The 17,884-nt window shown below is 50.0% G+C and overlaps 1 protein-coding gene across 8 annotated transcripts in view; it reads left to right on the top strand.

Annotated features, from left to right (window-relative positions):
* The window catches only part of AFAP1L2 (actin filament associated protein 1 like 2), a 75,154-nt gene that overhangs the window by 33,097 nt on the left and 24,173 nt on the right, over positions 1-17,884 (top strand). For all 8 annotated transcript variants that reach the window (XM_081157402.1, XM_081157401.1, XM_081157400.1 and 5 more), the window contains exons 2-3: positions 11,586-11,714; positions 17,763-17,837. In XM_081157402.1, the coding sequence (XP_081013528.1) occupies positions 11,586-11,714; positions 17,763-17,837 (204 nt within the window). The remainder of the gene's footprint in view (positions 1-11,585; positions 11,715-17,762; positions 17,838-17,884) is intronic.

Below are 17,884 nucleotides of genomic sequence, written 5' to 3'. Positions count from 1 at the left end.
GGGCTTCCCTCTGCTCACCCCTTCTCACCTTGGTGAATCATGACCAGCATGTCTAGAAGGCAACACCTTTTCCAGGCCCTTGTCCCCTTGCTCTCATTCAAGAATGACCCTTGTTGTTTCCTTTCTAGGATACAAAACTACTTCAATTTCAGTCTGGAGTGAGTTGGGCAGATACAGGAAATTTAGCTTTCTACAAACTAACCCTGTGACTTCGGTGAAGTCCCTTTCTCTCTCAGCATTGTTTAGTTTTAGCAGACAGGTAACTTTAAAAAATTTATTTATTTTTCATTTCAGAGAGAGGAAGGGGCGAGAGAGAGAGAAACATCAATGATGAGAGAGAGAACCATCAATCGGTTGCCTCCTACATGCCCCCTACGGGGGATCGAGCCTGCAAACTGGGCACATGCCCTGACCGGGAATCGGTCTTCAACCTCCCTGTTCAGAGGTCGATGCTCAACCACTGAGCCACGCTGGCTGGGCCAGATGGGTGATTGTTTGCATGCTTTTATAATGCTCTGAGTCTACGAGAGCTGTTTCAGACCAGTACTGTCCAAATTAATTTTAAGGATATATTTTATTTAACTCAGTACATTACGCATCCCACCATTTCAACATGTAATCAATATGTTACAACTGTTGAGGTATTTTGCGTTCTTTGAAATTCCGTCTTTACACTCACAGCAGATCTCAATGCGTACTAACCACATTTCACAAGCTCAGTAGGCACATGTGGCTAGCGGCCAGTGAGTTAGACGGTTCCACTGTGGAGCATCATTCACCTCTCAGAAGCAAGGTGAATTTGAGGAGGGTCTTCAAAAGGCCACCTGCACACAGCCCTGCGAATTTCTTGCAGTTTTGCGTTATTTCATTAAAAGCCTAGAGTGGCCCTGGCCAGGTGGCTCAGTTGGTTGGAGTGTCGTCCTGGGCACCAAAAGGTCACGCGCTTGATTCCTGGTCAGGGCACCTACCTAGGTTGTGGATTCAGTCCCGGGTCGAGGTGCGTTTGGGAAGCAGCTGGTCGATGTTTCTCTCTCACATTGATGTTTTTGTCTCTCCCTTCCTCTCTCTCTAAAAATCAATAAAAACATAACCTTACGTGAGGATTTAAAAAAGGAAAAGACTAGTGAGAATTTGCCGTCATCCATGAGATCTCTTTTGTACTTGGACTTTCGAACGGAGCAGGAAATGAAGATTACTACTGGGCCATTTTATGGCTTTGGGAAGTTGAAGTGAGCCTTGTAAATGGGGTGGTTTACACGGAGCCATCATGTGTTCAACCTTCACTTCCATATTGGTTAAGACTTTTTGTCATAACTGACTAATACCCAGCTTATGTGAAAAAAGGAACTTATTGGCTTATGTAGTTGGCAAGTACAAACCCAGCTTCAGGCATGGCTGGGTCTAGGGACTCCGGGAGTGCGGGTGGGGCTCTGTCTCTTTCTCTAGTTATCAACTTTGCTCCACTCTGATCATGGCTTCATTCTCAGATTGGAAAGGGAGGAGTGTACTCAGCTCCCGTATACATACGGCTTGTTATCCAAAGAGAAGAGAGACTGCTTTCTCCCAAAGCCCAGAGAGCAAGTCCTAGGGGAAATTGTGGCCTTGCTCGAACCCATCTCTGGGGCCTGAAGGATGGCCAGTCCTCGGCTACATCCCCACCTCCTGTGGCTAAGGCGGGGTCAGCTAAATCTGAACCATGTGGAGTGGGTCTTCCCAATACCAAAAGAAAGGGGAAAGAATGCTCAGTAGACCAAAATAATTGACTTCTATCCATTTTCAATTCTAATTCCTGCAAGGCCACTAAAGGCACTGATTCCAAGGTGATGGAGTTCACATCAAGGGATTCTATCCAGCTCTTGGCCTGGTCATCAGTTCTTGCCCAGTGGAGACGTTCTGATCAGCAGAAGCAGGGTTAGTCCAGCTAAACAGTCATTCAGACCTGCCAGCTTCATTAAAACTGCTCCTTTGTGTGGGGACCTTGGCTTCTCCCACTTCCTAATATTAAGGACTGTTTTAGGCGGACCCTTAACAACAGCACCTACCCATTTTAGCAGCTGTTTTGTCCTCAGGATCAGGCATTCTCTTCATACCAGTTTTGCTCCCTGAGCCAGCTTCCATCCTTGTTTGTCCTGCAAGCTGCCCTGGAGGGCTTGACTATCTTGAGATCCATCAGCACTGCCTGGAACAAATGAAGGTCTTTGCTCAGATCCTTTCATTTCCCCAGTTGTCAAGCCCTGCTCTGCCCTCTCTGGGCCTTTGGAATTCCCCCTCCAGTTTCCAGTCCTGTCGTATTCTCGAGGCAGGTAGAAGCTTGTCTTCACTGCCCTTTGCCTGTTTGTCCTCTGCCCTCACCCTAGGCTTTGGTGACGTTTGATCCCAGGCTTCTCAAGGTGCTTTTCCCCCTGGATCTTTCCCTACACTTTGCTTTCATTAGAATGTTTTTGAATGTCCGTCTCTGGACAGTCTGTTTTAATAAGTAAAGTAATTTACTAATGTAAAGTAGACTCATTAATGGAATAAAATCTAGACTTGGGCCAGAAGGGCCTGTTGATTCTGAGCAGTGTGACCCTCCTTTGGCCTCAGCTCTTCCTTCCATGAAATGGGGATGATAGTATGATACCGCCTACCTCACGAGATGAACTAAAATTGTATATGCAGACTGCCCGACACAGATTCCAGGGTCAGAATGTGTGCTGTGGCCTTCATGCTCTGTTTGCAGAGATCCTTGGGAAGCGTCTCCTTTCCTTAAGCTCAGTCTGGCTTAATGAAAAATCAAGACCCTTGGGAAGGAGACTTCTTAGTAGTTCCAGGCAGAGTCCCAAGGCTGAAGCTCACTGGCTTGGCTCTAGTCACGACGCCATCCCTAAGCCAGTCGCTGTGGCTGGGAGAATGAAACACTCTGATTGGCTGGGTCCAGGGTCATGTAGCTGCCTGTCTAGTCGGGAGTGGGGTTCTAGTCCCACTCAAACCACAGATACATGTTGGGTAAAGGGAACTCCCAAAGAAAGATTGGATGCAAATAAAAAGGGCAAGTGAATGCTGGAGAAGGGGGAAAAGCAACAGATACCCACCCCCCACGCTCATGGGGTATCCCTTCTGAGGCAGTGTTTTTAATAGTGGTGTACCCTGCCCCAAGGAACATTGCCTGGGTCAGCTGTCAAGGCAGGTAGGCTGTGGTGCTGTGGGCACCGGGGTTAGCTGGGCAGAGGATGGAAAAGAAAGAAAAGGACCTGGTAGCTATACCGATCCATTTTACAAATGAGGAAGCTAAGGCACAGAGAAGTTAATTAAGCTCCCCAAAGCCACACAGCCAGTGTGTGGTGAAGGCAAGAGGGAACCATGATTTGGGACTAATGCCCAGCTGATGTGGCTCAGTGGTTGAGCATCAACCTGTGGACTGGATGGATTTCCAGTCAGGGCACATTCCCCGGGCTTCAGGCTCAATCCCCAGTAGGGGAAGTGCAGGAGGCAGCCGATCGATGTTTCTCTCTCTCATTGATGTTTCTATCTCTATCCCTCTCCCTTCTTCTCTCTCTAAAATCAATAAAAATATGTTTAAAAAAGATTTGGAACTAAGATTTAGGCAATTTGAATTTGGAACCTGGTACAGGTGGGAAGGGCACAAAGGACATTGCTCCCTCTGGACCAGAAACCCAGGGGACATAGGACAAGAAATGCGTGACCCCCACCCCCTAGGACACTCCAGAAGTTCAGGGGAGCATGACTCCAAGGGCAAGACACTCCAGGTTCCAACAGCCACCAGGATCCAGGCCAGACAGACAAAGAAGCCTGGGAGGTGGGGAGACCTTTGTTCTCAGCCCAGCATCCTTGGAGCCCCGAGGCAGGGCTCTGGATCAGGCCAAGGGTCAGCCTCCTGCCAGTTGGCTCCAAAGTCAAGGTGATGGTTGTGGGTTTGGATGGCTGGGCTGATCTTGACCTCCTGGGCAGGGGAGGCCTGGACAGGATGAAAAAGCCCCCACCAGCTCTTCAGTCCAGTGGAGCTTCGTTACTTCTGCCAAATGTTGGGGAGAAACAAGAAGTCTGAATGGTACAGTAATTTTTGTTCTTTCTGTACGTCTTTAGTTTGTGTACTTTCTCTCTAATACAAAAGCAAGTGCACAGGGACAAGCCTAAGTTTGCAGCCAAAACGGGAAGCGTGGCCGCCGCTACGCGGGCGTCTCTCCAGGTAATGGCTCAGGGCTCCTCTGTGCTGAGGAATGCAGAGGGTACAGCAACGGAATGACTTCCCCACGGAGAGAGAACCACTGTGATTTTCCTGCCTTCCTTTATTTTCTAACTAACACAGTACTTTCCAAACTTCCAAAGTGAACTTGAGTGACCCCCGACAGCCTCTTGTTCAGGGACGACCAATGGTTTGTGCCCACTGTGTGACTTGCCATGCAGGGAGCCACCCAGCTGAACTTTTGCGCCTCCCCCCGCATAACTAGCCTCTGCCAGAGTCTCAATGAAGCCACTCTTCTGGCAGATTTCACTTCAGGAATGTCCTAACTGGGCCCCAAGAACAACGGCCTCCTGGGCCCCAAAGCCTCTTTGTCTGGCCTGGACCCTGGTGACCGCTAGAAACTGGGGTGGCTCACCTCTGCCCTCATGGGCCCCCCTGAACCGCTGGAGTGTCTTGGGGCATTGAACTTTTCTGGCTCTGGGTTCCTGGTCCCGAGAGGAGCAGCTGCTTCCATGCCCTTCCCACCTGCATCCTTTACAAAATCCCACCAGAGCATCCTCCAGGTGCAAGATGCCTCCTGGTCTCCCAGCCACATCAGCTGCCAAGAGCTACCTCTGGATGCTCATTCTAGAGATGTTAACTGGCCCACATAGGGACCGGAATTGTGACCAGGGATTGGTGAGCCCTTTGCCCAGGCCTGCTGGGGCAGCCCAGATAGTAGGGGGAGTTTTCATTAGGCGGCGGTGGTGGTGGTGGGGTGGGTGGGTGGGTGTGTGTGTGTGTGTGTGTGTGTGTGTGTGTGTGTGAAGCCCTATGTACAGCAGAGAATTTCCACGTGGGGGGAACCAAACCAGAAGAGGTGGTACCTACCCACACAGCGCTTTCCATTTCATTGGGGACCAACGATTTGCATTCGTGGGACAAAAAGAAAATAGTAAAAATAGGAGAACCTCCAAGTGGTAGCCCACATGCTGTTGGGCTGACAGGTGATGCATCTATCTGGGCAGTCCGAGTGGAGGTGGCCCTGGACAGGCCTGGGCCCCTCTGCCTCACTGCGCTTGGTTTGAGGTCTTCGGCTGTTACTGGGTGAATTTCCGAAGGACCCTGCTGAGCAGCTCTGGTTCCAGCTGGCTCTGTAGCTGGGGTTGGAATTCTGCTCGTGGGGAGGTTTGTTCCATTTGAGAGGTCAGCGCTGAGCAACTGGAACTGTTTTTCCAGTAGTGCGAGCAGCAGCAAAGCGCCTATCGCATCTCTCAGCCCGCACAGCTAATCTGGGAATGCAGAGGGTGGCCTCCTGTTGGGGAAAGTTTTAAGTGATGAGACTCCAAGATAGGTGAGAAAAAACAGATCTTGCAAAAATGATGACAAGCCGACCTTAAGGTTGGGCTCGGCAGGGAGCGGTGCACTCACAGTGCTAGTAAATGAAGCAAAACCCTCTCCCTCTCGCCATTTCTTGCAGTTGGAGATAAAGAAAAACTCCTGGAGTATTTATCCGGAGAAAGTTATTTACATTTCTGGCTCAGCCTCCTGGGGTCCAAGCAGCCCAACTCAAAGACGCATGCAGGGGCAGCCTGCAAATCTTTTGGGTGCTGATGATCAGTGATGAGAGCGTCCCCTTGTTTGGGAAGGACAGAGACCTAGGTTCAGTGATGTGTAGACATACAGACATCTTGATCCTTGCCATCTGCACCTTCACTGTCCAGAAGGGAAAGGACTTTGGTGGGGGGGAACATATACTCAAGTGTATCTGACTATGTAACAGGCATGAACCTAGAAAGTTGTACATGTAAAACCAGAATGGAGTCCTATAGAAGCACTATAGAAATTTGGTTTTTAAGGATTCTTACAAATAACTTTATAAAGTAAGAAGATTTTTCACGAAGCAGCAACCACACCTTCATTTATCTCAGTGGTTTGACTGCACAGTAGAATCACCTGGAAGCTTTGAACTCCCGAGGCCCAGACCACACCTGGAATAATTACATGGGATGTCTGGGAATGCAACAAGGATCAGGAATTTTTTAAAATTTCCTGTTGACTCCAGTGTGCAGTCACTGCTGAGAATCACCATTTGACCTTTGTTTGCATGACCCTGAGCGGTCATCCACTCAGTGTGTGACACAGGCATGCCCTTTGAAGTCAGCAGGAGGTACGTTCAAGAGTATGACTGACTGTGTCAGGACATGGGAAACCTGCTGTGCAGAAGCACCCGAAAGAGGTAGTCTATGGATATATGGAGACAGGTAGGCCTCCTGCATCCATGCAATGGAATACTATACAGCAGTTAAAAGGAGACGACTTCTATGTGCAGCAACATGAGTAAATCTCACTGGCCTTATGTTAAGTAATAGGAGTCAGACTCCAAAGGGTGTGCAGGTTGCCAGGGCCTGGGAGTATGGAAGGGGTCACCTGCAAAAGGGCACAAAGGACTTTTGGTGGTGGGGGGGAGGGTGATAGAAATGCTCAAATATCTTGATTGTGGTGGTAGTTACCACAGCCGAGTGTGTTTATCAAAACACTAGGACTTGCCCTAGCCAGTTTTGCTCAGTGGTTAGAGTGTCGGCCCTCGGGCTGAAGGGTCCCAGGTTCGATTCCAGCCAAGGGCACATACCTCGGTTGCAGGCTCCATCCCCAGCCCTGGTCTGGGCGCATGTGGGAGGCAACCAGTCGATGTGTCTCTCTCACATTGATGTGTGTGTGTGTCTCTCTCCTTTCTACTCTGTCTCTGAAAAAGCAATAGAAAAAATATCCTTGAATAGAAAAAAAACCAAAATACTAGGACTGTACAGTGAAAACAGGATGTTACTGCAGAGAAATACCTCTCTTAAAACCCCCCCACTTCTTGACTAATGATGAATGGATGTATAGAATGTGGTCTATCCATATAATGGAACATCATTCAGCCATAAAAAGGAATGAAATACTGATACATGCTACAACGCAGACGAACCTCGAAAACATTTCGCTAAGTGAAAGAAGCCAGATACAAAAGGCCACATATTACATGATTCCATTTACATGAAATGTCCAGAATTGGCAAATCCACAGAGACAGAAAGCAGATCTGTGGTTGCCACAAATCGGGGGGGAGAGGAAATGGGGAGCAGCTGCCTAATGAGTGTCTGTTTCAGGTAATAAAAACATTCTGGCACTAAATAGTGGTGGCGATGATTGCCTAACAATGCAGATGTACTCAGTGCCACTGAACTGGAAACTTTAAAGAGGCTGTAATGGTTAATTTTATGCTGTGTGTGTATTACAAGCATAAAAGAGAAAGACAAGGTAGGACGTCACTTCCTAGGAACACGTCAAGCACACGCAGGTACTTGGTCAAGGCTGGCTCAGGTTTTGGATTCTCTATGATCAGGAGAGATCTACGTGACAAATTCCATGGAAAATTCCACCCTCCATTCTGTTGCTTCTCACAGAAACTTTTACCAGGTCCCTAACTTTGGTTGGTCCCCAGCGGTTGCGTTCATGCGCCCAGTGGGTTGATCTTGGGAACTGTTGGGGCGAAGAGAGGGTTGCGAGTCCTTAAAGACTCGGTCGGCTTAGTTTCACGTTTGGAAGGAAAGTCAGGCTTAATCGTGGGTCTTCAGCAGATGCAGCTGAATAAATTAAAATGCGTGCAGAACACAGCAGGGGAACCGCAAAGGGCAGCTTTTTTGGCTTGTTGGTAAGACGTTAGGGTTGGGAACCCAGTGACCAAAAAGCAAGACAGCCTCAAGATGAGAAAAACCGGGGGTGGAGGTCATCTGGAGGCAGAGCTTGGCCAAGGCCAAGGGCAGAGAATCGAGCAGTTGAACCGCCCAGCGCTGCGTGGGCCTCGGAAGCCCCGAACAACAATCTTATTGATGATTTGTCAGACCCCGAGCAGACAACTCTGAACTTGAACAGAGCTGGGATGCAAAGCCCTCACAAGGGCCTACAGTCTCCAGAGCGAACAACACACTTATTTTTCCCTCCCTCCGCTGGACGGTGGGGAAGAGACCGAATGAGAAGTATGGGGTGGGGTGGGGTGGGGTGGGGAGGGGAAGGGGATTGGGATTGGGACGAGCGCTTTCCAGAGCCTCAATGAAACGGCCACATTCCTCGGGGGCATTGGCCGCCCCTCTGAGCTCCGAGGGTTGAAAACTGTCCACGGGGTTAGCGCAAACTGGGGCCTTGCTTTTGTTGATTATACTTTCCTAGAGCCTGTAGATGGACCCAAGAGGGTGTGATCATAGCAGGAGTGCCAGCCCCTGTTGTGCTCAGCACCTTGTCACACGCCCAAACCTAGCAAGGCTGACCCTTGACCAGAGAGCGCTCCTGCCTGGCCTGAGACACAGACGTGGCATACACTGAGGTGACCGTGAGCAACTGGCTTTGACAGTGAGGAACCTAGGGAGGCAGAAGGTGGCAGAAAAGCTGAGTGCTGCTGGTCCCGGGCGACTCTGGAGGAGGGACCTGGATGCACCGTGAAGGGTGATGCAGATCCAGAGAGGAGGGGAAATGACGTCCGGGCTTGGTGACACTGGCTCACGGCCTGAGTTTCTTCAACCCCTTTTGTTTACTGTCCACCCAGCACAGCCACTTGAGAGGAAAAAGAGGGTATCTGCTTTCTCCGAGCTCCCCCACCCATCCGCCCGGTGCCTCAGTTCCCCGGTGGCAGGGGACCACAGCAGCCCGCTTCGTGGCAGCGTCCCCAGGCCTGTGTGTCGGATGGCATTCCACATCTCTCAGTCACCCAGGGGCATCTTCTCTCACAGTTCCTTCATCTGATGGAATTACCACCAGGTCCCACCGGCTCTCGCTGTCATATCTCGAGTCCAGCCCTTCCTCCCATCTCCCCTGCCTCGTGGACTGTGGTGGAACAGGAGCCAGACGCCGTGATCCAGATAAACCTGCAAAGGTGGCAGGCAGCCAATACCTTGGACTTGGACATGGACTTACTTGCATTTGAGCCCCGGTGCCACTACTACGGACGTGACTGAGTTAGGTTGTAATTCAGCCTCAGGAGCCCATTTCCACGCTGTGCGCTGGTAGGATGGCTGGTAGAATTGGGGTGGGGGTGCGTTGTCCTACATGGGCCCCCGGCTGCTGGGATTAGGTCATATCCTCACCGTTTTCAGCTGCACTAATGCAGTCATCTCGCTGGCCTCCCCGCCTCCCCTCCTGGTCCCCTGCCCCCCTGCCCCCCTGCCATGGTCCTCCCTATTTGCAGATCTCTCTCTAGCCTGCTTGAAGAACGCGTTCCATGGCCGTCCCGCCGCATTGCCTAGAGGCCCCGCAGGATAAGATACCGACTCTTTCGCAGAACAAACAAAGCTCCTGTGATCTGCCTGCGCAATCTGATCCCACAGCTGTGGCCCCAGAGACCACCCGCTCCCCTCTGAGGCCACCCCAGCCTGCCCCATGCTCCTTGTGGTTTCTCAGACACCTCTGAGCGTCTCATTCCCTTTTCCCCAAGCGCCTCTGCCTCTTTCTTGTGTGCTCCTCTTCATTCCTCAATGGCCAGCTTATAAATCCCACTCCCTGATAACCCCAAAGTCTGTCTCTTTCTTTGGGACATCCCTGAGCCCTGGAGACAGCCCTCAGTTACTTCCGTTCTCCCCCTGTGTGTTCACTGGGCCCCTTTCTGCAGACATGGGGCCCCTGGAAGGGCCGGGCACCCCATCTGGGTCGCATCTGTCTCACCAGGGCCAGGCACAGCACTCTTCACCCTTTGGCTTAGTACACATTTGCTGATGTGAAGATAAACAAAGGCTGTTTTCCAGGAATCACGCAGCTTTTGGGAATAGCTGAGGATGTGGAAGTGAAGAGACACTTTCAGTTTTGGAGCCTTTATTTTTTATTTTTTTCAGAAGCAACGGGAGTAGAACAGCTTCAAGAAGTTCAGAAGGTCAGGAAAAATGCAGCCGAGACCCTCATTGCCCTTGCAGGCCCTTTCACTTTTCCTTCTGCACTGTAGTTCAAGGCTCAGGGTCGTAGTGTTCAAATTTACCCTTTATTTTCCCTGGTTCAGCTTCTTTAAGCTCAACAGGAAACTCATGAATAGCTGTGTCAAACCAAACCAAAACAAAAAATAACCTAAGGCCTTACCCTACCACCTCCTCTTCCCAGAAGCCCTCCAGGCCTAGGGTCAGTCATGTTCTTGTCTGATCTCCTATCACACTTGAAGCTGGTATCTCGTGGTTGACGCTCGAAGTTTGGGTGGTATGCCTTGGTCTCTGAATTGCCTCACCTGTGCTGGTCTTGTCTTGTTCATGAGCTTGCAAAGGGCAGGCTGTCCTGACTCTGCTTTTTAATTTTGGAGTAAGTGGTTCTCAGTTGGCACTGAGTTTAGACCTGGGGTTCTCAGTTGGCTACAACATTGCAATTATTTGCAGAGGTTCAAGAATTATTGACCACTGGGTTCTACTCCCAGAGATTCTGCTCATTAATCTGGGGTGGGTTTGGGTGTCAGGATTTTTTCAAACTCTCCAGGTGATTCCACTGGTCAGAAAGCACTGTTTAGACCCTCAAGGATCTGGCTGCCATTAATGAGCATATTCTGGGGACCGGGCAGGCAGGGAGAGCCAAGGTGATGAACCCATCAGTAAATGCAACATCTTCCCTCTGTGCTGTGTTCTTAGTAGAGATCTAGGACACTAATGATAATATCAATACTGATGATTGCTCTGCTCCTAGACTATTGCCCTCTGCACTAGCATTTCTGCAAGGTGGTTCCGGCTGGGAAATTGACAAGTGCTTCTGTGGCAGTGGCCCTTGAGAGAGACACATTTGGTAACTGGATCCATGGGACCACGGCCCTTCTTGGGAGAGATGCTGGACTTGGTAGCAACTGAGGTGGCTCAATCACTGAAGAAACTCAGGGAGTGGTTTTATTTGCTTAAGCGTGTCTTTTGATGAGTCATCCATATGTCTGCAAGACAAATTGATCACTTTTTCATCTCTTTGGAGTGATTCTGTGTTTCCTCACCCTTGGAGAAAGAATGGACAACTGGTCAGTCATAGCACTTCTTTTGATGGTTGTGGGTTTGATCTGTGTTCAAATTCCCTAGACGCTGAGCTATTTTGATTGACCTTTATCAAGGAAGAAAATCCTGTTTCCAGACTCTGATGGCCTTCTGGGCTTGCTTTGGGCCATCTCGGCCACTGTCACTCTAGCAAATGGTAGACCTGTGTCTTTGGCCAAGGTTGTTTACCTCGAAGCCGAGGGCCTGTTTTCCTCTCCCTGAGACCCTGGCACTGGGCCTCCCGCATTTTGGCTGGGCCTCCCACGTGTTGCCTGGCCTCACCCCAAACCCCTCCCCTTGAGACCAGGGAGCTTGTGGTGGGATGCTGCAGGGTTGGAGGGGTGTCTGAGCTAGGCCTTTAAGAAGGCGGCCACTGTAAAAGTTTCTTCTGTTCTCTGTCTCCAGCCCTGGAGCAGCTGCTGACAGAGCTGGAAGACTTCCTCAAGGTCCTGGACCAGGAGAACCTAAGCAGCACAGCCGCAGAAAAGAAGAGTGGTCTGGCTGAGCTCCTTCGGCTGTACATCAAAAGCAGCAGTAAGTGTGGTCCAGGGGCCTGGGAGAGGTCCCTATGGAAATGGACAGACCATTGCATTGACAAAGGCTACCATAGGGAGGTTTCACAGACTGGGTGACTTAATAGACACTTATTTTCTTATAGTCCTGGAGACCAAAAATCTGAGATCAATATGTCTCAGGTTTGGTTGCTTCAGAGGCCTCTCTCCTTGGCTTGTAGACGGTTGTCTGCACCTTGGGTCTTTATACCATCTTCCCTCTGTGCTTGTCTGTGCCCAGATCTCCCTTCTGGTAAGGACAAAGGCCATATTGGGTGAGGGCCCCCTCCAATGGTCTCATTTAGCATAAATCACCTATTTTAAGACCCCTTTTCCAAATACAGTCATACTCTGAGCTACTGAGGGCTAGGATTTAACATGTGAATTTTGAAGGAACACAGTTCAGCCCATAACAATAGCGTAGGAAGGATGTGACTTGAATGGAAGCCCAGAAATCTCTAACTATTCAACACATCAGCCCATGAGTGAGGTTTTCAACACAGTGTTTTTGAAACACTTTTCCTTACTGGTTGAAAGTAGAGAAGGGATAACAAACATAATAATAACTGAGGCTTAATGGAGCGTTTCCCACTCACACACGTATTAACTTGTTTCATCTTCAAGAGCCCTGTGAGGTTGGAGCTGTGATGACAGAGGAGGAAACTGGGGCCCGGAGAGTTTAAGTAACTTGCCCAGTGTCACACAGCCCAAGAAAAAAAGGGAAGATATAGTGTTAAGAATTTGTAAATCGCAGGATGCTGAGTTCATAGTTTTTTCTTTTTTACTGAGGTAAGTTTTATACACAGTCGAGTACACACAGACCTTAAGTCTGCAGTTCAGTGAGTTTTGACAATTGTGTACTCCCTGTGTACCTACCACCCTAAACAAGGCATAGACTATTTCTATCAGCCCGGAAAGTTCTTTCATGCCCCTTCCCAGGGAATTCCTCCCACCCTCCCACCGTGGCACCATTGTTCGGATTTCTCCCACCACAGGTCAGCGTGGCCTGCCCGTGAGCTTCGTGTGAATGGAATCGTACAGTGTGTACGTCATGTCCGGCCTCTCGCTCAGGAGATGTAGCCACACTGTGGGACGTGTCAGTGGTGTCTTCCTTTTATTGCCGAGTAGCGTTTCCTTCTGCGGACATGCCGCAATCTGCTGCTCCATTCACTTGGTGGAAGTTCAGTTTGTCACACATTGAGACTTACAAAATAAGGTTGCTCTGAACATTCTCGGACGAGTCTTCCTGTGGACATACGGTGTCATTTCTAGCACATTCAGATTTTTTTTTTCTTTATAGCAAAGCCTTCTTGTGAAGTCATCACAGTTGAGCTGAGTTTATTTTTATCTCGGGTGTTTGAGAATTGGAGGCGAGGCCTGGGGACAGGCAGGGACGATCAGAGGGCATGTTGTCCATCTGCCTCTCTGCAGGAGCAGCCTTGCTCCGTGCCAGGCAAGGGGAGTGCACCTGCTCTGGCCATCGCGGTCAGGAAACGCTCCCTGCGTCCAGCCTGGACCTGCCAGGCTACCTGTCAAGGTCCCTTTTCCTGTCTTTGTTCCCGGTGGAACTCATTTCTAGCCTCTGAGTAACCGAGAAGTCGTAAAGCCGAACATGTTGCTATGTGCCCTCAGCCTTGTCTTCTGGTGAGATAATCCCGGCTCCCCTAGCCTGTCATCAGAGGCATTTTCCTTGAGCCCCTCGGTCTTTCAGCTCCAGGCCCGCCCCCGGTTCCCAGGCCCCTCCTGGCTTTGTAGTGAGCGTTGGCTGGCCTATCAAAGGTGGGAATGGCAGGTGGGAAGGCGGCACTACAAAGCCGGTGTGTTAGAGAGGCGTGAGTCACCCCCATAGGGCCCATCAGCGGATCCCTTACACAGCTCACTCCCCAGCCCGTCAGCCGTGTGCCCTGCCCTGAGAATATTCGGGAATAAAGAACCTCTGCTGGGAATTGGAAGACACCTCTGTCAGGGGGTCTGAGCCATGGTGCTTGGCTCTGACCACTCTGTCAGAGCCCCCGGGTGGGGTCCCCGTCTGGGTTTACCGTGCGATGGCCCTTGCTGCAGGATGACCTTTGTTTCCCATTTGGTCTCTGTGTGTCTCCACCCCTGGTGTCTGCAGCTTGCAGGCCTGCAGGAGGCTGCTGAGAACTGGTCAGTGGGCTTCCCAGTGTGAATCACCCCGAGAGGCCACCCAGAGCGCTAATAATACATGTGCACGGCCTCACCGAGGCCTGTGGTTGTCGCTTCTGTTCTTAAGGTTGACAATCCACTTATTAATAGCCACTGTTTGAGAACTTCCCTTTTGACCCCCTCAGCATTCTCCTGACGGCAGCTGACATTATTTGTGCATTTACCGTGTCCCAGCGCTGTGCTTAGTGTATGAAGTGACATGGTTTGTGTCATCCAATTCTCACCCCAAGTCAGGGAGAGTTGTCATCCCCATCCTCCCAACAAGGGAACCGAGGCTTGGGAAGTCACTTGCTTGAGGCACATCGCCACAGGGGCCAGAGCAGGGCTTGGGCGGGTGTACCTAACCACTGTGCTCTCCTCAAACTCCAGTGTGTCAGATTAATCTGTACCGCACAGGACAGAATCCAAAGCCCCAGGAATTAGAGCGCCTCTCTTCCTCTCATCCTCACCGTGTTTCCCCCAGAAAAGCAGCTCAGCCCGATGGGCTTGGAGGTAGAGGGGGCCGATCACTTTGAGACAGCCTGTGGTCTGCACTGGCTGAGCTGTTGTTTCTCATGGGTTTTACACTTTTCAAATGGAATTTTCCATTTAAGTTTTTTCATCTTTTGTGTTTTTTTTTACTGTAACACAAATTCTCTACTAACTTTGTTTTTTGTCTGGATGGTTATGTCTATGTACTGGGGCCTATTGTTCCTGCCTTCACCAGTGAGGGCCCCAGGGACCCTCAATATCCTGCTCAGGGACTCAAGGAAAGTTTCAGGGGCTGCCCCTCTACTAGGAAGAGCTTCAGATGTTCTGTCCATCCCGCCATAGCAAAGAGGGTCCATGTCTCTCCTCCCCACCCTTCACCCAGCTCCCAGGGAAGGACTACCCTCTGCAGGCACGATCTTTCCCCCGGGCATCTCACACTGGCTCAGGGCAGGGTGGGCACTGCTTTCCAACCACACCTTTGCCTCCTGTTAGCTCCATACACCTGTGTTACTCTTCTATTTGGGTCTGCTCCCCCCAACCCCCAGATCGGTGGGTTCCTGAAGGCAGAGACAATGTCTAGTTTGTTCTGTGTTGTATCCCCAGCACCTAGTATAGTGCTGGTGCTCAGTGCACATCTGGAAATGAATGAGAGAGCCCTCCCTCCCCGGGCTGCTGCCTCGGCCACGGGACAGCTCAGCAGCCCCCCCTTTGAGCTCCACATCCACTGGGCTTTTCCTAGGATTGCAGGTGGTCCTGGGAGCCTCCTCCTTACCCACCTCGTAGGTACTGGATTAGCAGCCCTCTGAGAATAAAAACCTAGTGGACCACAGCCTTCAGAGAGCCTGAGATGGGAGACAGGTAGCCCTTGGGGTGGCCAATGCGAGTTTTCTCTGTAGCTTACAAATCTCCCTTTAGGGAGGAAGCACCTGCTCAGAATGCCAACAGTTAAAACAATAACAATACCTTTCCTTTTATTTTTTTGTATGAGAGTGTGGGCGTAGTCAACAATACGAAGGAAGAAAGAAATGTAAAAGGAACATTAGACGTGATTTATGTTCCTTAGATTCCTTTTTGATCTTTATTGGGGTCATCTGAGTATCCTTGGGTGGCTGTGGTTTGCCTCTGTGCCCCGCTTTACAGTATTTTTACATTTATAATCGCTCCATGTACCCATTTCCACCTGTTGACAGTTCACGTACCTTTTCTGCTTTGTTGTGAAATGTGATGCCTCCATTTCACTGTAAGTCTTGGCTGTCTCTGTAAACAGCGGACATAGAGATACTTTTTTTTTCATTCTTGCGTAGTGTCATCGATGAACAAGACTGTTCCAATGGTCTCCTGTTAGTGAGCATCGAAGTTTTGTTTTGTTTTAAAGAAACCTTATACAGTATTGCAGTGGACATCCTCAAATAAAATTCTGTTTACATGCTGGACTTTATCTTCAGGAGAAATTTCTGGCATTGGAAATGCTGGGTCAAAGAATAAGACCACTGCCCTGGCCAGTTTTGCTCAGTGGTTAGAGCATCGGCCCATAGACGGAAGGGTCCCGGGTTTGATTCAGGCCATGGGCACATACCTCGGTTGCAGGTTTGATTCCCCTGCCCAGGTTGGGGTGTGTGTGGGAGGCAACCAATTGATGTTTCTCTCTCATGTCGATGTTTCTCCCTCCCTCCCTCTCCCCCTTCCTTCCCCCTCTCCTTCTCCCCCCTCCCCACACCTCCACTCTCTGAAAAGCACTGGAAAAAATATCCTTGGTAGGATTAAAAAAAAAGAAAGAAGAATATGAACACTTACAATTAAACTGTCCCTCAAAATCCCTTCCAAATGGTGTGCCGATTCATACACTCCTCAGTAATGTGTTTATTGCTACAGGCGACGTGCTGCTGTGTACGTTGATGTACCGTGGTTTGTTTCACCATTTCCCCCTTATTGGGACTGTGAGTTAGTGCCCGGGTCTTAGGCCAGCATTTTAATCTTTGTTAGTTATATGATTACCTTACTTTCTCGAACGTCCTGATACTTGAGTTTTGTACTCTTGAACACTTAACAGGTAGGTAGGAACATTTTTCATCGTGATTGTTTTTTTCCATACGATGCAGACAAGGAAACCAAGTGCATGCAGGTTAGGTGTTTCACCCAGAATTGCGCTCTTAATGGCAGAGCACCTCCGGCCTCCCCCTGCAGAGCACTTTCCCCTTGCACGTGCTCTGGAGAAGGTACCCACCCAGCCCCTCTGGGTCTCAGTAGGTGGAGATAGGCCAGGTGTGGCTTGCTGTGTTTGCACCTCATAGTTGCCTCCATGAATTGCTGCAGCCCTTGGGAGACAGGGATGTTGTTCCTGACTGGTCCTGGCAGGGCTGGGCACTGAGCTGGCGATCCCGTGGGCTGATGGTGGGGGACTCACCCAGTTGTACCCTTCTCTTGCTCCTGAGTTCTTGGGACTCTTTTTTGTAGGCCTCTTGGCTGTAGTCTATGTGGCCTGCGGTGGGGAACTGACTGGCGCTGAACAGCCTCCTTTGCAGGGGATTGAATTGGGTTCCTTGGCTCGGTAACACACTCTCCAGCCACTGGAATTTATCAGCCACAGATTTCTAGGAAATTCAAATTAAGGGCCTTGAAAGAAATTCGGGAGGGTTCATAAGAGGAGAAACACTAGGATGAGCTTCCTCTGCAGGCATCTGGAGAAAAGGGCCTTGGCATTAGCAGCTGAGCAAGTGTTAAGAGATTAGCCTTTCTCTGCCCAGGCAGGCACTAGGAAAGCGACAACCTGCACAGAAATTATTCTAAAGGAGGCGAAGGGATATGCCCCTGCCAGGTACAATCTCCGGGGTAGAGCAGGTAGCTGGAAGTGCTCCAGTGCCAATTCCCAGCACACTCACCCCTCGAAACCCAGAGCTCATGATTTGGGTTTCTCAGGCCCCTACAATGGCACCCCACCTAGAGGCCAGGGAGGTGAACTTTCAGATCCTCAATGTGACCTATCTTATATATAAACATTGCTTTGATTAGCCTTTGCCAGTAACTCAGACTAAAGTGAGAATGACTGATAGGAAATGTTTTACAATTTCAATGGAATGCTAGGCAACCCAGAGAAATCTCTCCTTGGTGGAGTACGAGGCAAATCTTTGAGGAGCGAGTCCTTTCCCTTTGAGACTTCTGTATGCTAACTCTAAACCAACAGTCAGCAACATGGCATTTCTTTTTTTGGATATCTGCCAGCTCTATGTTGGACTCTTTTGGTCAACTCAAAATGTTGTGTGTCTTTCCTGGAACCCAAGCAGATGACAGTGTCTCTAGGGGACATCGTTTCTCTCTGGAAGCCCTTTCCCTTCATGGAATCACACGAAGCTGTGTCTCCCACCCTCCTCTGCAGGTTCTGATGAGGAATACATTTATATGAACAAAGTGACTGTCAACAAGCAACAGAATGCCGAGTCCCAAGACAAAGGTACGGGGCTGGGGCAGGGGCCATCTCCCAGGAGAGGGGAAGGTATG

Source organism: Miniopterus schreibersii, assembly GCF_964146895.1.
Source record: "Miniopterus schreibersii genome assembly, chromosome: 14".
Classification (NCBI taxonomy): Eukaryota; Metazoa; Chordata; class Mammalia; order Chiroptera; family Miniopteridae; genus Miniopterus; species Miniopterus schreibersii.
The sequence above is the reverse complement of the archived record's forward strand: the minus strand, read 5'-3'. Positions and strand labels throughout refer to the sequence as shown.